The following is a 16,813-nucleotide window of genomic DNA, read 5'->3' on the forward strand; positions in this document are numbered from 1 at the left end:
TGTAAACATTTAAAAAATCTATAGAACCTTTTTATGGAATGTAAAGGTTCATTCATTTCATTTCATTTATTCATTTATTTCAGGCAATGGTACAGAAGTACAAGGCAAACAAAATATTGTTAAGTCATACAGTGCAAAACAAACATACAGTATTAAACTATGACGATCGAAATATGCCTGAAAGGGAGTGGGAAGAAGACAATTTATTTAATCCCACCCCAGTTCCCCATTTAGTAATTAATACATCGAGCTTCATTGTCACTTTGCTCACGGATTGTTTACAAATATTGTATCATGGTGGCGTTACCACAAGTAACAAGTATTTATTATAACAACAGTACCACCAATTTAAGAATACCAAACAGTGCCAACAATGATAATCAACAATATACCGACGGTGTTAATGGACAATATACCAACAATGATTAGGAAACATTGAGCACATGTTAACACTATAAGACAGAGTACAACAGCAATGTAAAATATAGGGCCAAACCCCGGTGCCGCCACCGGCTTGGGCCCGCAATCGCTGCTCGCAGCTATATTTATATATATATATATATATATATATATATATATATATATATATATATATATAAACAAGCCGGTGGCACCGCCACCCTGGTGCCTTTAGGGTTATTGTGCACGACGTGCAAAAACGTAACCCTGCTTTGACTGTCGAAAAGAAGTGTGCTGTAGAGCTTGCATCAGTGTGGGCTCTGCAAAAGTGCGCATCGAGGGCACATATCAACCACAAAGTATGCGTGAGCAACCTTCTGAAACCTAAAATGAAAAATGAGACACCCTACGGCCTCATAGATTTAACGGACACATGAAATAAGTACACAAGACCAAAAATTCATATGAAGTGTGCTATTTGGGACTAGGACTATGATCATGAACCACAATAGCAACATATATGAGATAATTTAAATATAGAATAATTTTTAATGTCATAGGATGTCATAGCTCAATATGTTTTGCAGCACTTATATGTGTAAATATAGAAGCCCAGAATTTATCTGGAGGTCTTTGTACAGGTTTATTCATGTAATTTTATTTTACGCTTATGTGTTCTATGATATGCAATGGAAGTAAATTTTAATGTTTAACATGGGTGTATTCACAACACATAGCATACGATATAATATCTTAGGATTATTCATCATTATTTTGTCACTGCCTTTTCTGTTTTAATGATATTCAGAACAGAAAAACTAAATGTTCCTTAATTTTAATTAACAGTAACTTTATTCTCATCTGAATTATAAATAATTGATTTCCATATAAAATGATTTCTGCGCCTCTCTCTCTCTCTCTCTCTCTCTCTCTCTCTCTCGCTCTCTCTCACACACACACACACACACACACACACAGTTCGATCGCGCCCGCGCCTCTCTCTCTCTCTCTCTCTCTCTCACTCACACACACATACACGCACACACAGTTCGATCGCGCTCTCTCTCTCTCTCTCTCTCTCTCTCTCTCTCTCTCTCTCTCTCTCTCTCTCACACACACACACACACACACACACACAGTTCGATCGCGCCCTCTCTCTCTCTCTCTCTCTCTCTCTCTCTCTCTCTCTCTCTCTCTCTCACACACACACACACACACACACAGTTCGATCGCGCCAGCGCGATCACACACGCACACACACACTCCAGCTTGAGAGAGAGGCGCGCGCGATCGAACTGTGTGTGTGTGCCTGTGAGAGAGAGAGAGTTGCGGGCGCGATCGAACTGTGTGTGTGTGTGTGCGTGTGTGTGAGAGAGAGGCGCGCGATCGAACTGTGTGTGTGTGTGTGAACAGTGGAAACATACTCCGTAATTTTTTTTCATACAGGACATCATTCAGACTGCAAACTGTTTACTTATATTTGTGTACACTCGCAATAAAACACAAAATCCTCAGTCACATACGTAATATATTTATATTTTATATAAAAATAAATGGTGTATAATTACATTTTTAGGAGATATGAGACATTTCCTGATTTCTTTTTTTGACATAATCCCTCGCCATAGCAAAACCGTTTGAGATATTCAATATCTGTTAACAATTTAGCATCTTTAATGTATTTTCATCATGTTCAAAAAGTTTGGTGGGAATCAAATAAACCACTTAAGAGGAGTGAGTAAAAATGTAGAGGCTGGTTTTGCAAAACATCCACATTCAGACCGAAATAGCCGATTTCCTGTTGGGCTGGCTTAAAGTAGTTTGGCCCTATGAGATCTATATGTGTACCGAGTTTCATATTATTACATGCAAGTGTGTTTGATTTATGGACCAAATTTTCAGACCAAGTTTATGGACCAAGTTAATTTAATTAATAAACTAATTATATAAAACTATTGTCAATGCACTACAATTAAACTGGTTATATGCCTTTACTTTATTTAAAAAAAAACTTATTTAAAAAATACAAGGCTTAAGACATTTATTTTCTTTTTTAATGCAGGCCAAACCACACAGCAGTGAAATGGTTAATTTAGCTCCCCTCCCCCTACAGACACACACACAGGCACAGACACAGAGACTTAGGCTCAGAGAGAAATTACCACATTCAAACCAAAATATCTGACTTTCTGTTGGTCCGAGCTAATTACTGTAAATTAGAAAGTTATCCGGCTTGATGAGTACAATATACGTACTGAGTTTTGTTACTGTAGATAAAACTAACCCCCTCCCCCATTTTTTACTAAAGGTGGCGCTACTGAGCCCTCACCAAGCCATGCCATGCCCGGGTACTAACTTCAGCCCGGCTCTGATGGCCGCGGGTTCTGACCCGTGTGCAAAGTTTCAAGAGTTTTCGAGCACGTTAAGGGCCCCAAAAGTGCCAAAAAGGTAGTAAAATAATAATTTTCCTAATTTTCCTAAGGAAAACAATAGGGCCTTCGCCTTTTCAAGGCTTGGGCCCTAATTAAAGATCCTCATCTCTGTATTTTAACCAGACACTATGTTTATATAACAGTTTAAATTGATGAATAGTTTGACACTTCTTTTGTTGCAACTTGCAAGTCCAGTTTGTTCCAGAGTTTCACTCCGCGTACAGACACACAATAATGTTTACGAGTGGTTTGGGCTCTTTGTAATGAAAAATATCCAAAACCTCTCAAGTTATGAGCTTGCACTGGAATTTGAAAAAAAACGTTGTAAGTTAGGCGGTAATAAATTGTTAAATGCTTTATATAGAACTATTGATGTATTGTATTTTACAAGATCATCAAATTTTAACAACTTTGACTGCGTAAACAAGCTCTTTTCTGTAATATGATCAGAGGATTTATTGTGTTCTGGTAATTATTTCCCCACACTTCAACACAAAACAAAGGGTATGGTAGTACCCGGGTACAGTATAAAGTACGGAGTGCATTCTCATCAAGGTATAGTTTTGCTTTATTTATAATTGAGAGGCTTTTGGAGATTTTTGATTTTATGTGTCTGACGTGGGGTTTCCATGACAATTCACTGTCAATTTTTACTCCCAAAAATGTATTCTCACTCAACATTTCCAATGCCAAGAGTATCTGATAAATACTGACCAATTTTTACAAACTGTAACCTCCCGATTAAATAACTTTTTAACCAATCTCCAGCCAGCCCCCTAATTCCATATCTTTCCATCTTATTTAATAGGATTGAGTGATTAATTGTATCAAAGGCTTTTTTTAGATCAATAATAAAACCAACTGCATACTTTTTTTGCTCCAATGCTTTAGTAATTTCTTCAGTAGCTTCAGTTATTGCCATTGAGGTAGTTCTTTTAGACCTAAAACCATACTGACCATCATTAATTGCTTGATGTTTCTCGAGAAACTTTTCAAGTCGAGAATTGAAGAGTTTCTCTAATATTTTTGAAAACTGAGCCAAAAGAGAGATTGGTCTGCAATTAGTAAAAGCGTATTTGTTATCCTTTTTGTAGAGTGGAATTACTTAAGCGATTTTCATTTTACTTGGAAAGCAGCCAGTCTGGAATGACAAGTTACAAATATAAGTTAAGGGTTTTACAATATTCAATATAACTTTTTTAATCAATATCATGCTGATATCATGACAGTCAGTGGAGAACTTATTTTTACATTTCCACACAATGTGTCACTTCCTGCTCATTTGTAGCTGAGAGGAAAAATGACTATTGAAAAATTCCGTTCAATAGTTGATTCTTCAGCTCCATTTTCTGGAATATCAGCGTCCAACTTAGGGCCAACATTTACAAAACATTTGTTGAACTTATTTACTAAATTACTCATATTATAATCTTCACCATTTTCATCAATAAAGTGATCAGGATATATCAACTTTGAGGATCCTTGTTTGATTAAGCTATTCAAAACATCCCAAGTTGCTTTTATATTATTTTTATGTTCATATAGTTTTTTTTGGATAATATAACCGTTTGCTTGTTCTTATAATATCAGTTAATTTATTTTTGTACTTCTTATATCTTTGTTCCACTTCTTTTGTTTTTACTTTAATGAACAATTTATAGAGATTGTTTTTCTTTTTACAGGCATTAATTATTCCATTTGTAGGTTCAGTTAATGTTAAAAGTTATTCATGGAACCATAGATGCAATAAAGAACCTTTATTTTTTTTTAGCATACTTCTAAAATATTTATTGTTAGAGAGACTCAAAAATCCTCAACATATGCCAACTCAAAACTAATCTAAGTTCCACTCCACACAAATGAAGTATGATGATTATATAAAAAAAATTTGGTTTAAAACTAGTTTTTTAAAATTTCTAAACAATGTCTAAAAAATATACACATACATTATCCAAATCAAATCTTTATTCATTGTTTGCTGCATGTGAATTTATTCACTATTTAAGGTCACAGATCAGAGCTTTTTGATAAACAGTTCCAATGAGCAGCTTTCCTCTATATGGGGTTGCCACTGAAGACGCCATGATCACACTGCCGTCATCTGCATACACCTGAGTCACCCGGGGATTTTCAGAGAGGATGTTCTCAATCCTGATAACCTACAGGAGAACATATATTTTTAAGACCGGAAATAGTACGAAGAGATAGGGGAAAGGGGTGGGAGAGATCATTCAAGATGAACATGACAGCTGAACATACTTGAACCTATAGGCTCAACCCATGGCTCAAGCATTTACATACCTCAGAACCAGGTGGATCATTCGGATCATGAAATACACATTTGAGACCATTTGGGTGGCAGCCCAGCCACAGATCTCCAGATTCACGGTCCACCTCAATGTTGTCACAGAGTGAATCCACATCAACTTCCTGGGTAAGAAAAAACGAACATGCAGTAAAATTAACAATAGAAGTCAAGAATGGTTGGCTTTTTAAATTAAAAGTTTTATTTGAAGCGAACAACTAATAAATTCAGAATTCTATGCATAAATCTGTATAAAAAAAAAAAAAAATTATATTTGGGATAAAAGAAGGTGTGAACATTTCATGTAGTTTGGCGTTTACCTTCACATGAGATAATACAGTGATTTTCTTTATTTCCAGGACAACAATTGTGTGCTTCAGAATATTTGACACATACAAATGCCTGAAATTACATGTTATTTGTATTAATAACATATAAAGGGGATAATTCCACAAGAAATGCTTTGATAATATTACATTATGCTGTGCTTTAATGAATGCAAATCATGACTTTTTTCTGCAACTTGCCTTTTGTTGGGTGAGATATTAATGCCGTTGGCAGATAGGAAACCCCCTGCCACAACCTGCACAGTCTCAGGGCTGTAGTAGATGACGTCACACCAGGGCAAAGAGAGTAACGGCTCCACAAACTTGAGAATCTCATTAGTGAAGTAATGATCATTGGTGGCATAAAAACTTTCGGCCCCCACAGCTACTATGTCATTCACACTAACAAATGCACATACATAAACTGGAATTTATACTTTGATTGGATTTGGGGTTATAGGACTACGTGTTTTGAAGAAGCACATACTTGTGCAAAAGTTCATGCTTGATGGTCTTGATGTGTTGAAGAGCATTTTCCTTCTCCACAAATCTGAAAATCTCCACTTGACTTTTGCCTTGAGGATGATTTACAACAAACACATATATGGCACCATCTGTAGTGAGAGAAGAAGAATTCATGCAATATTACACTTCTATCAAACTCATCCATTAACAGTAGTTTTAAAGGGTTAGTTTACTCAAAGATAAAACTTATCCCATAATTGACTCATTATCAAGCCATTCTCGGTCTATATGACTTTCTTCTTTCACCCAAACACAGTCAGAGTTTTGTTAGAAAATATCCTGGCTTTTCCAAGCTGTATAATGGGAATGAATGGTGCCTTAGATTTTGATGCCCCAAAAAAGCGCGTCCATACATCATAAAAGTAATCAATATGGCTGCATGGGGGTTAATAAAGGCCCTCTAAAGCAAAGCAATGTGTCTTTGTAAGAAACATATTCATATTTATAAATTTTTAAACTAGAATCACTGGCTTCTGTACGACAGTCAAGTTTCGGACGAAGACTGAACTCTGACCCGACGCATGACGTACTGACGAAAGTGGAAGCGCAGAGGAGAGAGCAAAAAAAAACCCAAAAAACACCAGTCATGAACTAGACGCCTTTTTAAAGAAAATGTCATATAAAAAATTATATTTTTATTACAAAAACACATCGCTTCACTTCAAAAGGCTTATATTTACCCCCTGGAGCCGGGATTACTTTTATAATGGATGGATGCGCTTTTTTGGGCTTCAAAGTCTCAAGCTTGGAAGAGCCAGAATATTTTCTTAATATAACTCCGTTATATGTGTAGGTATTATAAATTAAACAATATCAATGTAAGTATAGACAGAATTCAACATGGAATGCAACTTTTCTTGTTTATGTATATATTTATTTAATGAAAATGCCAAACCTTTGTCATCTGTGTACACGCTGATTCCATGAGGATTAAAAGAGTCTTTGTCAAACTGACCCTTGATGCTCAGTGCTTCAAGTTTCAGTTCAGAATCCAACAGATTCAGGGTACAGATCTTTCCAGGATCATTTGAATAGGATGGTAAGCCTGGATACTTCAAGCCCTATATGCAATTCATTTGAACATATTTAAAATTTAGTTGCATTTAAATTGTCAAATAAACTCAGTTTAGCAGCTGAGTATATCAATAGACATGTGCTTTTAGTGAAAACGACTGTTACTAACATTAAATTAAATGGATGGGAACAATTTATATCTGAATAACTAATCAAAATACTCAGTAATTATTTTTAGGTTATGAGTATGACATACAGTGCTCAGAAAAGCCAATCCATCTTCAAGTATGGTGATATCTTCAGCCCCAAAATCTGATTTAAAAAAAATTACACCAAAGATTACAACAAATTCCACATTCGCAGAGTCAGAAACGTTTGCTTCTTCAAATGTATACAAAAAAAATTACATTGTACCAATAAGACATTATTTTTCATGGACCTCAATGTTTATAATTTATGTAAGTAACATGGCATTCGGTCCAGACTGGTTAATTGAATCCAGCTAAAGACATGTGACCAGAAAAGAAAGGCGATCAAAGGTGTTTGCTTACCTATGCCATCAATTAGGTGACAGTTAGGAAGGTAGTTCTGAGTTAGTTCTCTGTAGGAAAGTGTTAAATGCCTGTGGAGAAGATAAAACGACACGTGTAGCTAAAAGATATTACTATACTTACTGTCATGTGCAATAATTATCTAAAGCTACAAATGAATAGGCCTAACGTTGTGTCATTGTAGCAACAAAGATCAGAAAAACATGTAATCAAAGAAAACGTTTATTGCAATAGTTAAACAGTTTGCTTCAAGCAACGGTAATCGCAGCAATCGTTATGCAAATATGAGCGGACACATCAACCAACCTTAATGCCCTGAGCCTTTCACCGATCAAAATTGCAAGAGCAATAACAGCAAGCGAGAGAACTGCTAACTTGGCCATATCTGAAACTCAGCGCTGAGTCTGACCCTTCCTCGCTCTGGTCTAGTGCACAAACATTATTAACCCTTGCCTAACACTAATCACAGCTCCCAAATAACCCCACCTACTGTTCGAACCACACACTACAATAATGTCCTCAGGCGGCGCCTCCCCATATCATGTTAGATCCGCAAAGGTCTTCTTTTTCTTTTCTTTTTTTTTAACGAACTTTATTATGAACAATACACAGGACAATAGGTACAGAGAACACTACAAATACTGTAATCTGCTCAACAAAAAATAAATGTACAGTGTACAGACTAGAGGATAATAACATTAATAAATATAATTATAAAAGGGGAATATTAAAAATTATGCAGTTCCTTCAGGAGATGAAATGTTCTTGTAGCCTTCATATTTTGCATGTTCTCTATTGTTTTGTAATATAATTTAAAGTCCAGATGAAATGCCTTAAAACAAGGTTGTGAATTAGACCAATTACATTTGTGAATATGGTATTTTCCGAGGATAATAAACAGTTGAATAACAAAAATTATTTCTTGGACAAACCACATTAATCAAAGTATAACATGACAAGATCTGCAAAGGTTCCACCAGTAGTGGGCACTCATGCAACGTAAGCAATGACGTACATCCGAGTGAACGTGACGGAGGGAAGTTATCGAGTGAAAGTTTAATTTATTTTATTGGCAAATTTTATATCCATAAATGTAAATTCACCAGCAACAAACCAATTTTTATTGTTTGGTTTTTTGGAAGAATTTAAAATGTGGTTTATTGCGATTTAACTTTTTTCATTTTAAATAGTGTGTAATGTTGCTGTTGGTGCATGAACAGTATCTGCAAAGTTGCTGCACTGAAAGTTCAACGTAAGCAGAGATATCGTCTCTACAACGAGATACTTCCCGGGTTTTATACGTAACTAACCCATACATTTACATCAACCCTCCCTCCAGAATATGCAAAAAGGGGGCATGGCCATATTTCTGCGGCTTTGTCGAAGAGGAAAAGTTATAGTGGAGAGCAATATTTAAATCTATGCATTACAACCCCCCCCCCATTATTTATACCATGATCACAATATCAGGAGGCATACCCAAACTTCAACCCCCCCAATGTTCAAACCAAATCTACGCCCTTGGCAGTAGCCATGCCGTAGTTCGAAACTGCGTTATTTTCACCCAGCTGTCAGGTCTTCTGTGTTCGGGCTTACTACGGACGTTGTAGTTCGTCAACAATGGCTACAATTTATGTTTGATTATGTTCCTGAAAATTACAATCGTAATTTAGCTCTCTGTGCTGCTAATTTTACGGAAGACTGCTTCCAGAATCTCCACAAATTCAATGCCGGATTCAACAACAAACTGTTACTAAAGCATGAAGCAGTTCCAACTTTAAAACCAGAGGCAGCAGTTGTTGGGCCACAACCTGTAAGTAAGACTTAATCATTTTAAATGTATTTGCATGTATAATTTCAGACGAAATGTTTTAGTTTTATCAAGGACGTAAACAAATGCCAGCGCTGGCTTTAGTAGCAAACATTTTGGACCTGAATTTGTAATTATGTACTAATTTTGTATTTTCCATGTATACTTTATGACGTAATTTTTCGATTTTAATCAAGAACGTAAACCAATGTCAACGCTGTTTGTTTATCGTAGACAGTTAGTTCGATGCTATTTTGTGTGTGACACAAACGTGTACACCTAAATAAAACGATACACTGAGTAAACTAAGTTTTGTGAAAAGATAAACGGTTGTTGATTATATCGATAAAACAATAACTTCAAAAAACGGTATTCTGTCATTTATTCAGTTATATTAAATGTTTAATCAGAAGAAAACCGTATCTCAAAAGCTAACAAGCAGCAGTAACGTTTGCATTTTCAAGTAACAGCGTATCGAAATTCTTATATAGTAGAATAGAAAAGAAAAGAATAGAATAATAATAATATTAATAAAATGTACCATTCAGAAACGTTTTGTAAGAGCCGTGGGGAGGTTCTGCTTGACTCTCTTCGTTGCCTCTTTCTGGGTCTGATTCTGGCTCAAACTGATAGGGCAGTAGGCTATTGACACTATTTATATTTGACCGAGCACATGCAACTTTCGCCCGTAAAGGTAATGGGCGTGAAGTTTAGCCAATTACAACACACCGGCCCAACTAACCAATCTGAGAACATTGCCTGTTTCTGAGGGAGTGGTTTCATAGAATCAGGAAGTCAACCGGTCGTTCAAATGACAGAGGAGAAAGCGGCTTACAATAAAGGTGAAATTTATGAAAAATAAGGCTTTTAAAAAAAAAAAAAAACACACACACTTAGACATGTTATATTGCACCCCATAAACACAATCATACAAAGAAAAAAAGCAGTAAACCACCCCTTTAACAATATTTCATCCTCAGTAAATAAGAAAGCAATTAAAACAATTTTAAATTGTAAAGACTTTAATTTGTGTAGGTCTACTCTAAATGATGTATAAAATATCTTACCCTCATGACCTTTTTATTATTATTCTTTTTTAAATTATTAAGTTGGCTTGTGAAAGCCAACTTACTGAAATCCTATTTAAACTTATTATTATTCTTTTTCTTCTTCTTTTTCTCAACCAAAATTTTCTGACTGCTACTCCTCCTAGAGCTTTAACTCTACAAACTCCAAACTCGGGTCAGACCTTCAGACTGTTCTGACTTAGTGTGCTATATCTTTTCAGACTGATTTGACTTTCAGATTTCTTAAAAATTAATATTAAAAATCATAAAAATCCCATTGACTTTCATTGCAACAGTTCAAATTGAGCCAAGGCTACGGTGGCCCAGCAGTGTACAACACAAAAACTCAAATCTAAACTCCCTGAAGCCCAAGACTCAATTAAACTACCATTCTATATGTACTAATGAACTTATCTATCTATCTATCTATCTATCTATCTATCTATCTATCTATCTATCTATCTATCTATCTATCTATCTATCTATCCATCTATCCATCTATCTATCTCTTTCTATCTATCTATCTATCTATCTATCCATCTATCTATCTATCCATCTATCTATCTATCTATCTATCTATCTATCTATCTATCTATCTATCTATCTATCTATCTATCTATCTATCTATCTGATAGATCTCCCCCCCCCCTCCCGGTCTTCGAGATCTCCACCCGGAACCGCTTCTCCCCTCTTCGCGAGCCGGAACGTGACGCCGCCGTGATCATCGGCACTTCCATGGTCCGTCATGTCCGTGCTACCTCAGGTAAGCGTAAGGTGCGCACTCACTGCTTTCCTGGTGCTCGTGTTCTTGATGTCGCTGCACAGATTCCCGAGATCCTGAACGGTGACGAGCGCGTCGGAGCTGTGGTCCTACACGCGGGGACGAACGACATCAGGCTGCGGCAGACGGAGGTTCTGAAGAAGGACTACAGAAGCCTGATCGAGACGGTTCGCAGCACATCGCCTGAAGCAACGATCATCGTGTCTGGACCGCTTCCCACGTACCGACTAGGACAAGAAAGGTTCAGTAGATTATTTGCTCTAAATGAATGGTTAATGTCATGGTGTAATGAACAGAAACTGCTCTTTGTAAATAATTGGAATCTGTTCTGGGAGCGACCTAGGCTCTACCGTGCTGATGGCCTGCACCCCAGCAGAATCGGAGCGGCTGTTCTGTCGGACAACATCTCCAAGACGTTACACACCATATGACTAGTAAGTCAAAGTCCAAATCACAGTCTTTGCTGTCCCAACTTAATTGATATAAGTAGTGTAGAACATTATATAGAAACTGTGTCTATTCCTCGCTTAGTGAGGCCAAACAATAAATCTAGAGTAGGATCTAGCAAAAATCTTATTGTAATTAAACCAGAAAATCTAAAAATCAGTGAACAAAAACAATTTCTAAAGCTAGGTCTTCTAAACATTAGATCGCTCACACCTAAGGCGGTTATTGTAAATGAAATGGTCACAGATAATAGTTTCGATGTACTTTGCCTTACTGAAACCTGGCTTAAACCAAATGATTATTTCGGTCTAAATGAGTCCACTCCACCAGGATACTGTTATAAGCATGAGCCCCGTCTGATCGGTCGTGGCGGCGGTGTTGCAACAATCTATAGAGATATTCTTAATGTTACTCAGAAAACAGGTCACAGGTTTAATTCGTTTGAAGTACTTGTGCTAAATGTTACGCTCTTAGATGCAAGAAACAAATCCATATTATCTCTAGCCTTGGCTACCCTATATAGACCTCCAGGGCCCTATGCTGATTTCCTAAAAGAGTTTGCATACTTTCTCTCAGATCTATTGGTCAATGTCGATAAAGCAATAATTGTTGGAGACTTTAACATACACGTAGATAATACAAATGATGCGTTAGGGACTGCGTTTACAGATTTATTAAACTCCTTTGGGGTCACGCAAAACGTCAGTGGTCCCACTCATCGTCTAAATCATACACTAGATTTAATTATATCATATGGAACCAATCCAACTGATATAAATATTATACCGCAAAGTGATGATCTCACTGATCATTACATGGTAACTTGTATAATACGTACTGCTGAAATTTGTCACGTTGCGCCACGTTATCGACCAGGCAGAACAATCCTTCCAACCACTATAGATAGATTCTCAAATAGCTTACCTGATCTATCTCAGCTGCGCAGTGCACCCAAACAAACAGATGAACTAGAGGAAATGACTAGCAGTTTGAACACCATGTTCTCTAGTACACTAGAAATTGTTGCACCAATTAGATTAAAAAAGGTAAGAGAGAAAACTAAGGCACCATGGTACAACAGTGCTACGCATGCAATCAAGAGAGAAACTCGTAACTTAGAGCGTAAATGGAAACAAACTAATTTAGAGGTCTTTAGAATCGCGTGGAAAGACAGTATGTCACGTTATAAAAAGGCTCTAAAAGCAGCCAGGGCTGAGCATCTCCGCAAACTAATAGAAAATAACCAAAATAATCCAAGGTTTTTATTCAACACCGTGGCTAGACTAACAAATAAACAAACATCACCAGAGCAAAATATTCCATTACAATATAGTAGTAATGATTTTATGAATTACTTCAATGAGAAAATAGAAAGCATCCGAAACACAATTGTAAATATACAATCCTCTATGATGTCTTATGATTCAGCCTCAATTATGGCCCCTCTAGAACAACTACACCGCTTTACAACTATAGGACAGGAAGAGCTAAATAAACTTATCTTTGCATCGAAACCAACAACATGTTTATTAGATCCAATACCCACTAAACTACTGAAAGAAGTGTTACCTGTAGTCGAAGAGCCTCTTCTTAATATTATTAACTCGTCTTTATTTTTAGGTCATGTTCCAAAAATATTCAAGCTGGCAGTAATAAAACCTCTCATTAAGAAACCGCAATTAGATCCAAATAACTTAGCAAATTACAGACCCATCTCAAATCTTCCATTTATGTCTAAAATACTAGAAAAAATTGTGTCCGCTCAATTGTGCTCTTTCTTACAAGAAAATGATATCTATGAAAAATTCCAGTCGGGATTCAGACCGCATCATAGCACAGAAACTGCGCTAGTTAAAATTACAAATGATTTACTTTTAGCTTCTGACCAAGGCTGTATCTCAATACTAGTTCTACTCGATCTAAGCGCTGCGTTCGACACTATCGATCATAAAATACTCCTGGATCGACTACAAAACTACACTGGTGTTCAGGGACAGGCATTAAGCTGGTTTAGATCGTACTTATCAGACCGTTACCATTTTGTCTGTCTAAATGGGGAAAAATCAAAGATAACGTCAGTAGACTATGGAGTGCCGCAAGGATCGGTGTTAGGCCCTCTGCTATTCTCAATATATATGCTGCCACTTGGTAATATTATAAGAAAACATGGAATTAATTTCCACTGTTATGCTGATGACACTCAATTATATATCTCATCACGACCAGATGAAAACACTAACTTATCTAAATTGACAGAGTGTCTAAATGATATAAAATGCTGGATGACGTGTAATTTCCTGCTATTAAATTCAGATAAAACGGAGGTACTACTTATTGGTCCAAAAAACTACCCACAAAATCCCTTACAATACAACTTTAATTTAGAAGGATGTCCTGTTACTTTATCCACTACAGTAAAAGACCTGGGTGTTATACTAGACCGCAACTTGACTTTCGAAAATCATATTTCATATATTACAAGAACAGCCTTTTTCCACCTTAGAAACATTGCTAAGCTACGCAACATGCTATCTGTTTCTGATGCAGAAAAGTTAGTTCATGCATTCATGACCTCGAGACTAGATTACTGTAATGCTTTATTAGCTGGCTGTCCTGCATCCTCAATCAACAAGCTACAGTTAGTGCAAAATGCAGCTGCTAGAGTTCTTACTAGATCAAGAAAATATGATCATATAACACCTATTTTATCATCTCTACACTGGTTACCTATTAAGTTACGTATCAATTACAAAGTATTCCTACTGACCTATAAAGCCCTAAATGGTTTAGCTCCTGTGTATTTAACAGACCTTCTATCGCCATACAACCCATCGCGCTCTTTAAGATCACTAAATTCGAGGCTTCTGGTCATTCCTAGGATATCTAAGTCCACTAAAGGAGGGAGGGCGTTCTCGCATTTAGCTCCTAAACTCTGGAACAGCCTTCCTGATATTGTACGAGACTCAGACTCGCTGTCCCAGTTTAAAACTAGATTAAAGACGCATCTCTTTAACCAAGCATTCACTTAATGCTTAACCTTTGATACTGCTGAATCAGTTCGAATGCATTAACATTATGAACATCAGCTATGCTAATTATTTCCCATCTGCCTTTCTGCTGTTATCTCGGGACGCTAGTCCCGAGGTAAATAGCGTTCGTCAGCTCCAGTTTGTATCCAGCCTCTCACGGAGACTTCAGATGCCCCAACGCCTGTGAAGAGACGACTCGACGCCTGTGAAGAGACGACTCAAAGCCGGTGATATGTTATGCCATAAATTAATACTTGATTAACTAACTGTATTTTTCTATGTACATTTCCGAAATGCAATTTCTGTAAAGCTGCTTTGAGACAATGTGTATTGTGAAAAGCGCTATACAAATAAATTTGAATTGAATTGAATTGAATCTATCTATCCATCTATCTATCTCTTTCTATCTATCTATCTATCTATCTATCTAATCTATCTTTCTTTCTTACTAACTAATCTATCTTTCTTTCTTTCTTTCTAACTAATCTTTCTTCTTTCTTTCTTTCTTTCTTTCTTTCTTTCTTTCTTTCTTTCTTTCTTTCTAACTAATCTTTCTTCTTTCTTTCTTTCTTTCTTTCTAACTAATCTTTCTTCTTTCTTTCTAACTAATCTTTCTTCTTTCTTTCTGTCTTTCTTTCTTTCTAACTAATATTTCTTTTTTCTTTTTTTCTTACTAACTAATCTATCTTTCTTTCTTTCTAACTAATCTTTCTTCTTTCTTTCTTTCTTTCTAACTAATCTTTCTTCTTTCTTTCTTTCTTTCTAACTAATCTTTCTTCTTTCTTTCTTTCTTTCTTTCTTTCTTTCTTTCTTTCTTCTTTCTTTCTTTCTTTCTTTCTAACTAATCTTTCTTCTTTCTTTCTAACTAATCTTTCTTCTTTCTTTCTGTCTTTCTTTCTTTCTAACTAATATTTCTTTTTTCTTTTTTTCTTACTAACTAATCTATCTTTCTTTCTTTCTAACTAATCTTTCTTCTTTCTTTCTTTCTTTCTAACTAATCTTTCTTCTTTCTTTCTTTCTTTCTTTCTTTCTTTCTTTCTAACTAATATTTCTTCTTTCTTTCTTTCTAACTAATATTTCTTCTTTCTAACTAATCTTTCTTCTTTCTTTCTAACTAATCTTTCTTTCTTTCTAACTAATCTTTCTTTCTTTCTAACTAATCTTTCTTCTTTCTTTCTTTCTTTCTTTCTTTCTTTCTTTCTTTCTTTTTCTTTCTTTCTTTCTAACTAATCTTTCTTCTTTCTTTCTTTCTTTCTTTCTTTCTTTTTCTTTCTTTCTTTCTAACTAATCTTTCTTCTTTCTTTCTTTCTTTCTTTCTTTCCTTCTTTCTTTCTAACTAATCTTTCTTCTTTCTTTCTTTCTTTCTAACTAATCTTTCTTTCTTTCTTTCTAACTAATCTTTCTTTCTTTCTTTCTTTCTTTCTTTCTAACTAATCTTTCTTCTTTCTTTCTAACTAATCTTTCTTCTTTCTTTCTAACTAATCTTTCTTCTTTCTTTCTTTCTTTCTTTCTTTCTTTCTTTCTTTCTTTCTAACTAATCTTTCTTCTTTCTTTCTTTCTTTCTTTCTTACTAATCTTTCTTCTTTCTTTCTTAATTTCTAACTAATCTTTCTTCTTTCTTTCTTTCTTTCTAACTAATCTTTCTTTTTTCTTTCTTTCTTTCTTTCTTTCTTTCTTTCTTTCTTTCTTTCTTTCTTTCTTTCTAACTAATATTTCTTCTTTCTTTCTTTCTAACTAATATTTCTTCTTTCTAACTAATCTTTCTTCTTTCTTTCTAACTAATCTTTCTTTCTTTCTAACTAATCTTTCTTTCTTTCTAACTAATCTTTCTTCTTTCTTTCTTTCTTTCTTTCTAACTAATCTTTCTTCTTTCTTTCTTTCTTTCTAACTAATCTTTCTTCTTTCTTTCTTTCTTTCTTTCTTTTTCTTTCTTTCTTTGTAACTAATCTTTCTTCTTTCTTTCTTTCTTTCTAACTAATCTTTCTTTCTTTCTTTCTTTCTTTCTTTCTTTCTAACTAATCTTTCTTTCTTTCTTTCTTTCTTTCTTTCTTTCTTTCTAACTAATCTTTCTTCTTTCTTTCTAACTAATCTTTCTTCTTTATTTCTAACTAATCTTTCTTCTTTCTT

The 16,813-nt window shown here is 35.4% G+C and overlaps 1 protein-coding gene across 1 annotated transcript; it reads right to left on the reverse strand.

Moving 5' to 3' along the window:
* Positions 1–4,778: 4,778 nt before the first annotated feature.
* LOC143714023 (serum paraoxonase/arylesterase 2-like) lies at positions 4,779–8,016 on the reverse strand. The gene is made up of 9 exons (XM_077204929.1): positions 7,859–8,016; positions 7,553–7,623; positions 7,258–7,313; positions 6,883–7,048; positions 5,950–6,076; positions 5,664–5,864; positions 5,457–5,538; positions 5,133–5,261; positions 4,779–4,990 (listed from the first exon to the last, which is right to left on the reverse strand). Exons 1-9 carry the CDS (start codon positions 7,933–7,935, stop codon positions 4,829–4,831), a joined length of 1,071 nt encoding a protein of 356 aa, XP_077061044.1. The 5' UTR covers positions 7,936–8,016; the 3' UTR covers positions 4,779–4,828.
* Positions 8,017–16,813: the final 8,797 nt, after the last annotated feature.

Source organism: Siphateles boraxobius, unplaced genomic scaffold (assembly GCF_051911475.1).
Source record: "Siphateles boraxobius isolate OS27281-9 unplaced genomic scaffold, OSU_SipBor_1 12, whole genome shotgun sequence".
In the NCBI taxonomy this organism is placed as follows: Eukaryota; Metazoa; Chordata; class Actinopteri; order Cypriniformes; family Leuciscidae; genus Siphateles; species Siphateles boraxobius.

Excerpts from the sequence above, each read along its gene's own strand:
- LOC143714023 (XM_077204929.1), bottom strand. The coding sequence starts at position 7,935 with ATGGCCAAGTTAGCAGTTCTCTCGCTTGCTGTTATTGCTCTTGCAATT. Across the intron at positions 6,077-6,882 it reads CGTGTACACAGATGACAAAG|ATGGTGCCATATATGTGTTT; the intron begins GTTTGGCATTTT and ends CTCTCACTACAG. Across the intron at positions 5,539-5,663 it reads AATATCTCACCCAACAAAAG|GCATTTGTATGTGTCAAATA; the intron begins GCAAGTTGCAGA and ends ATGTAATTTCAG.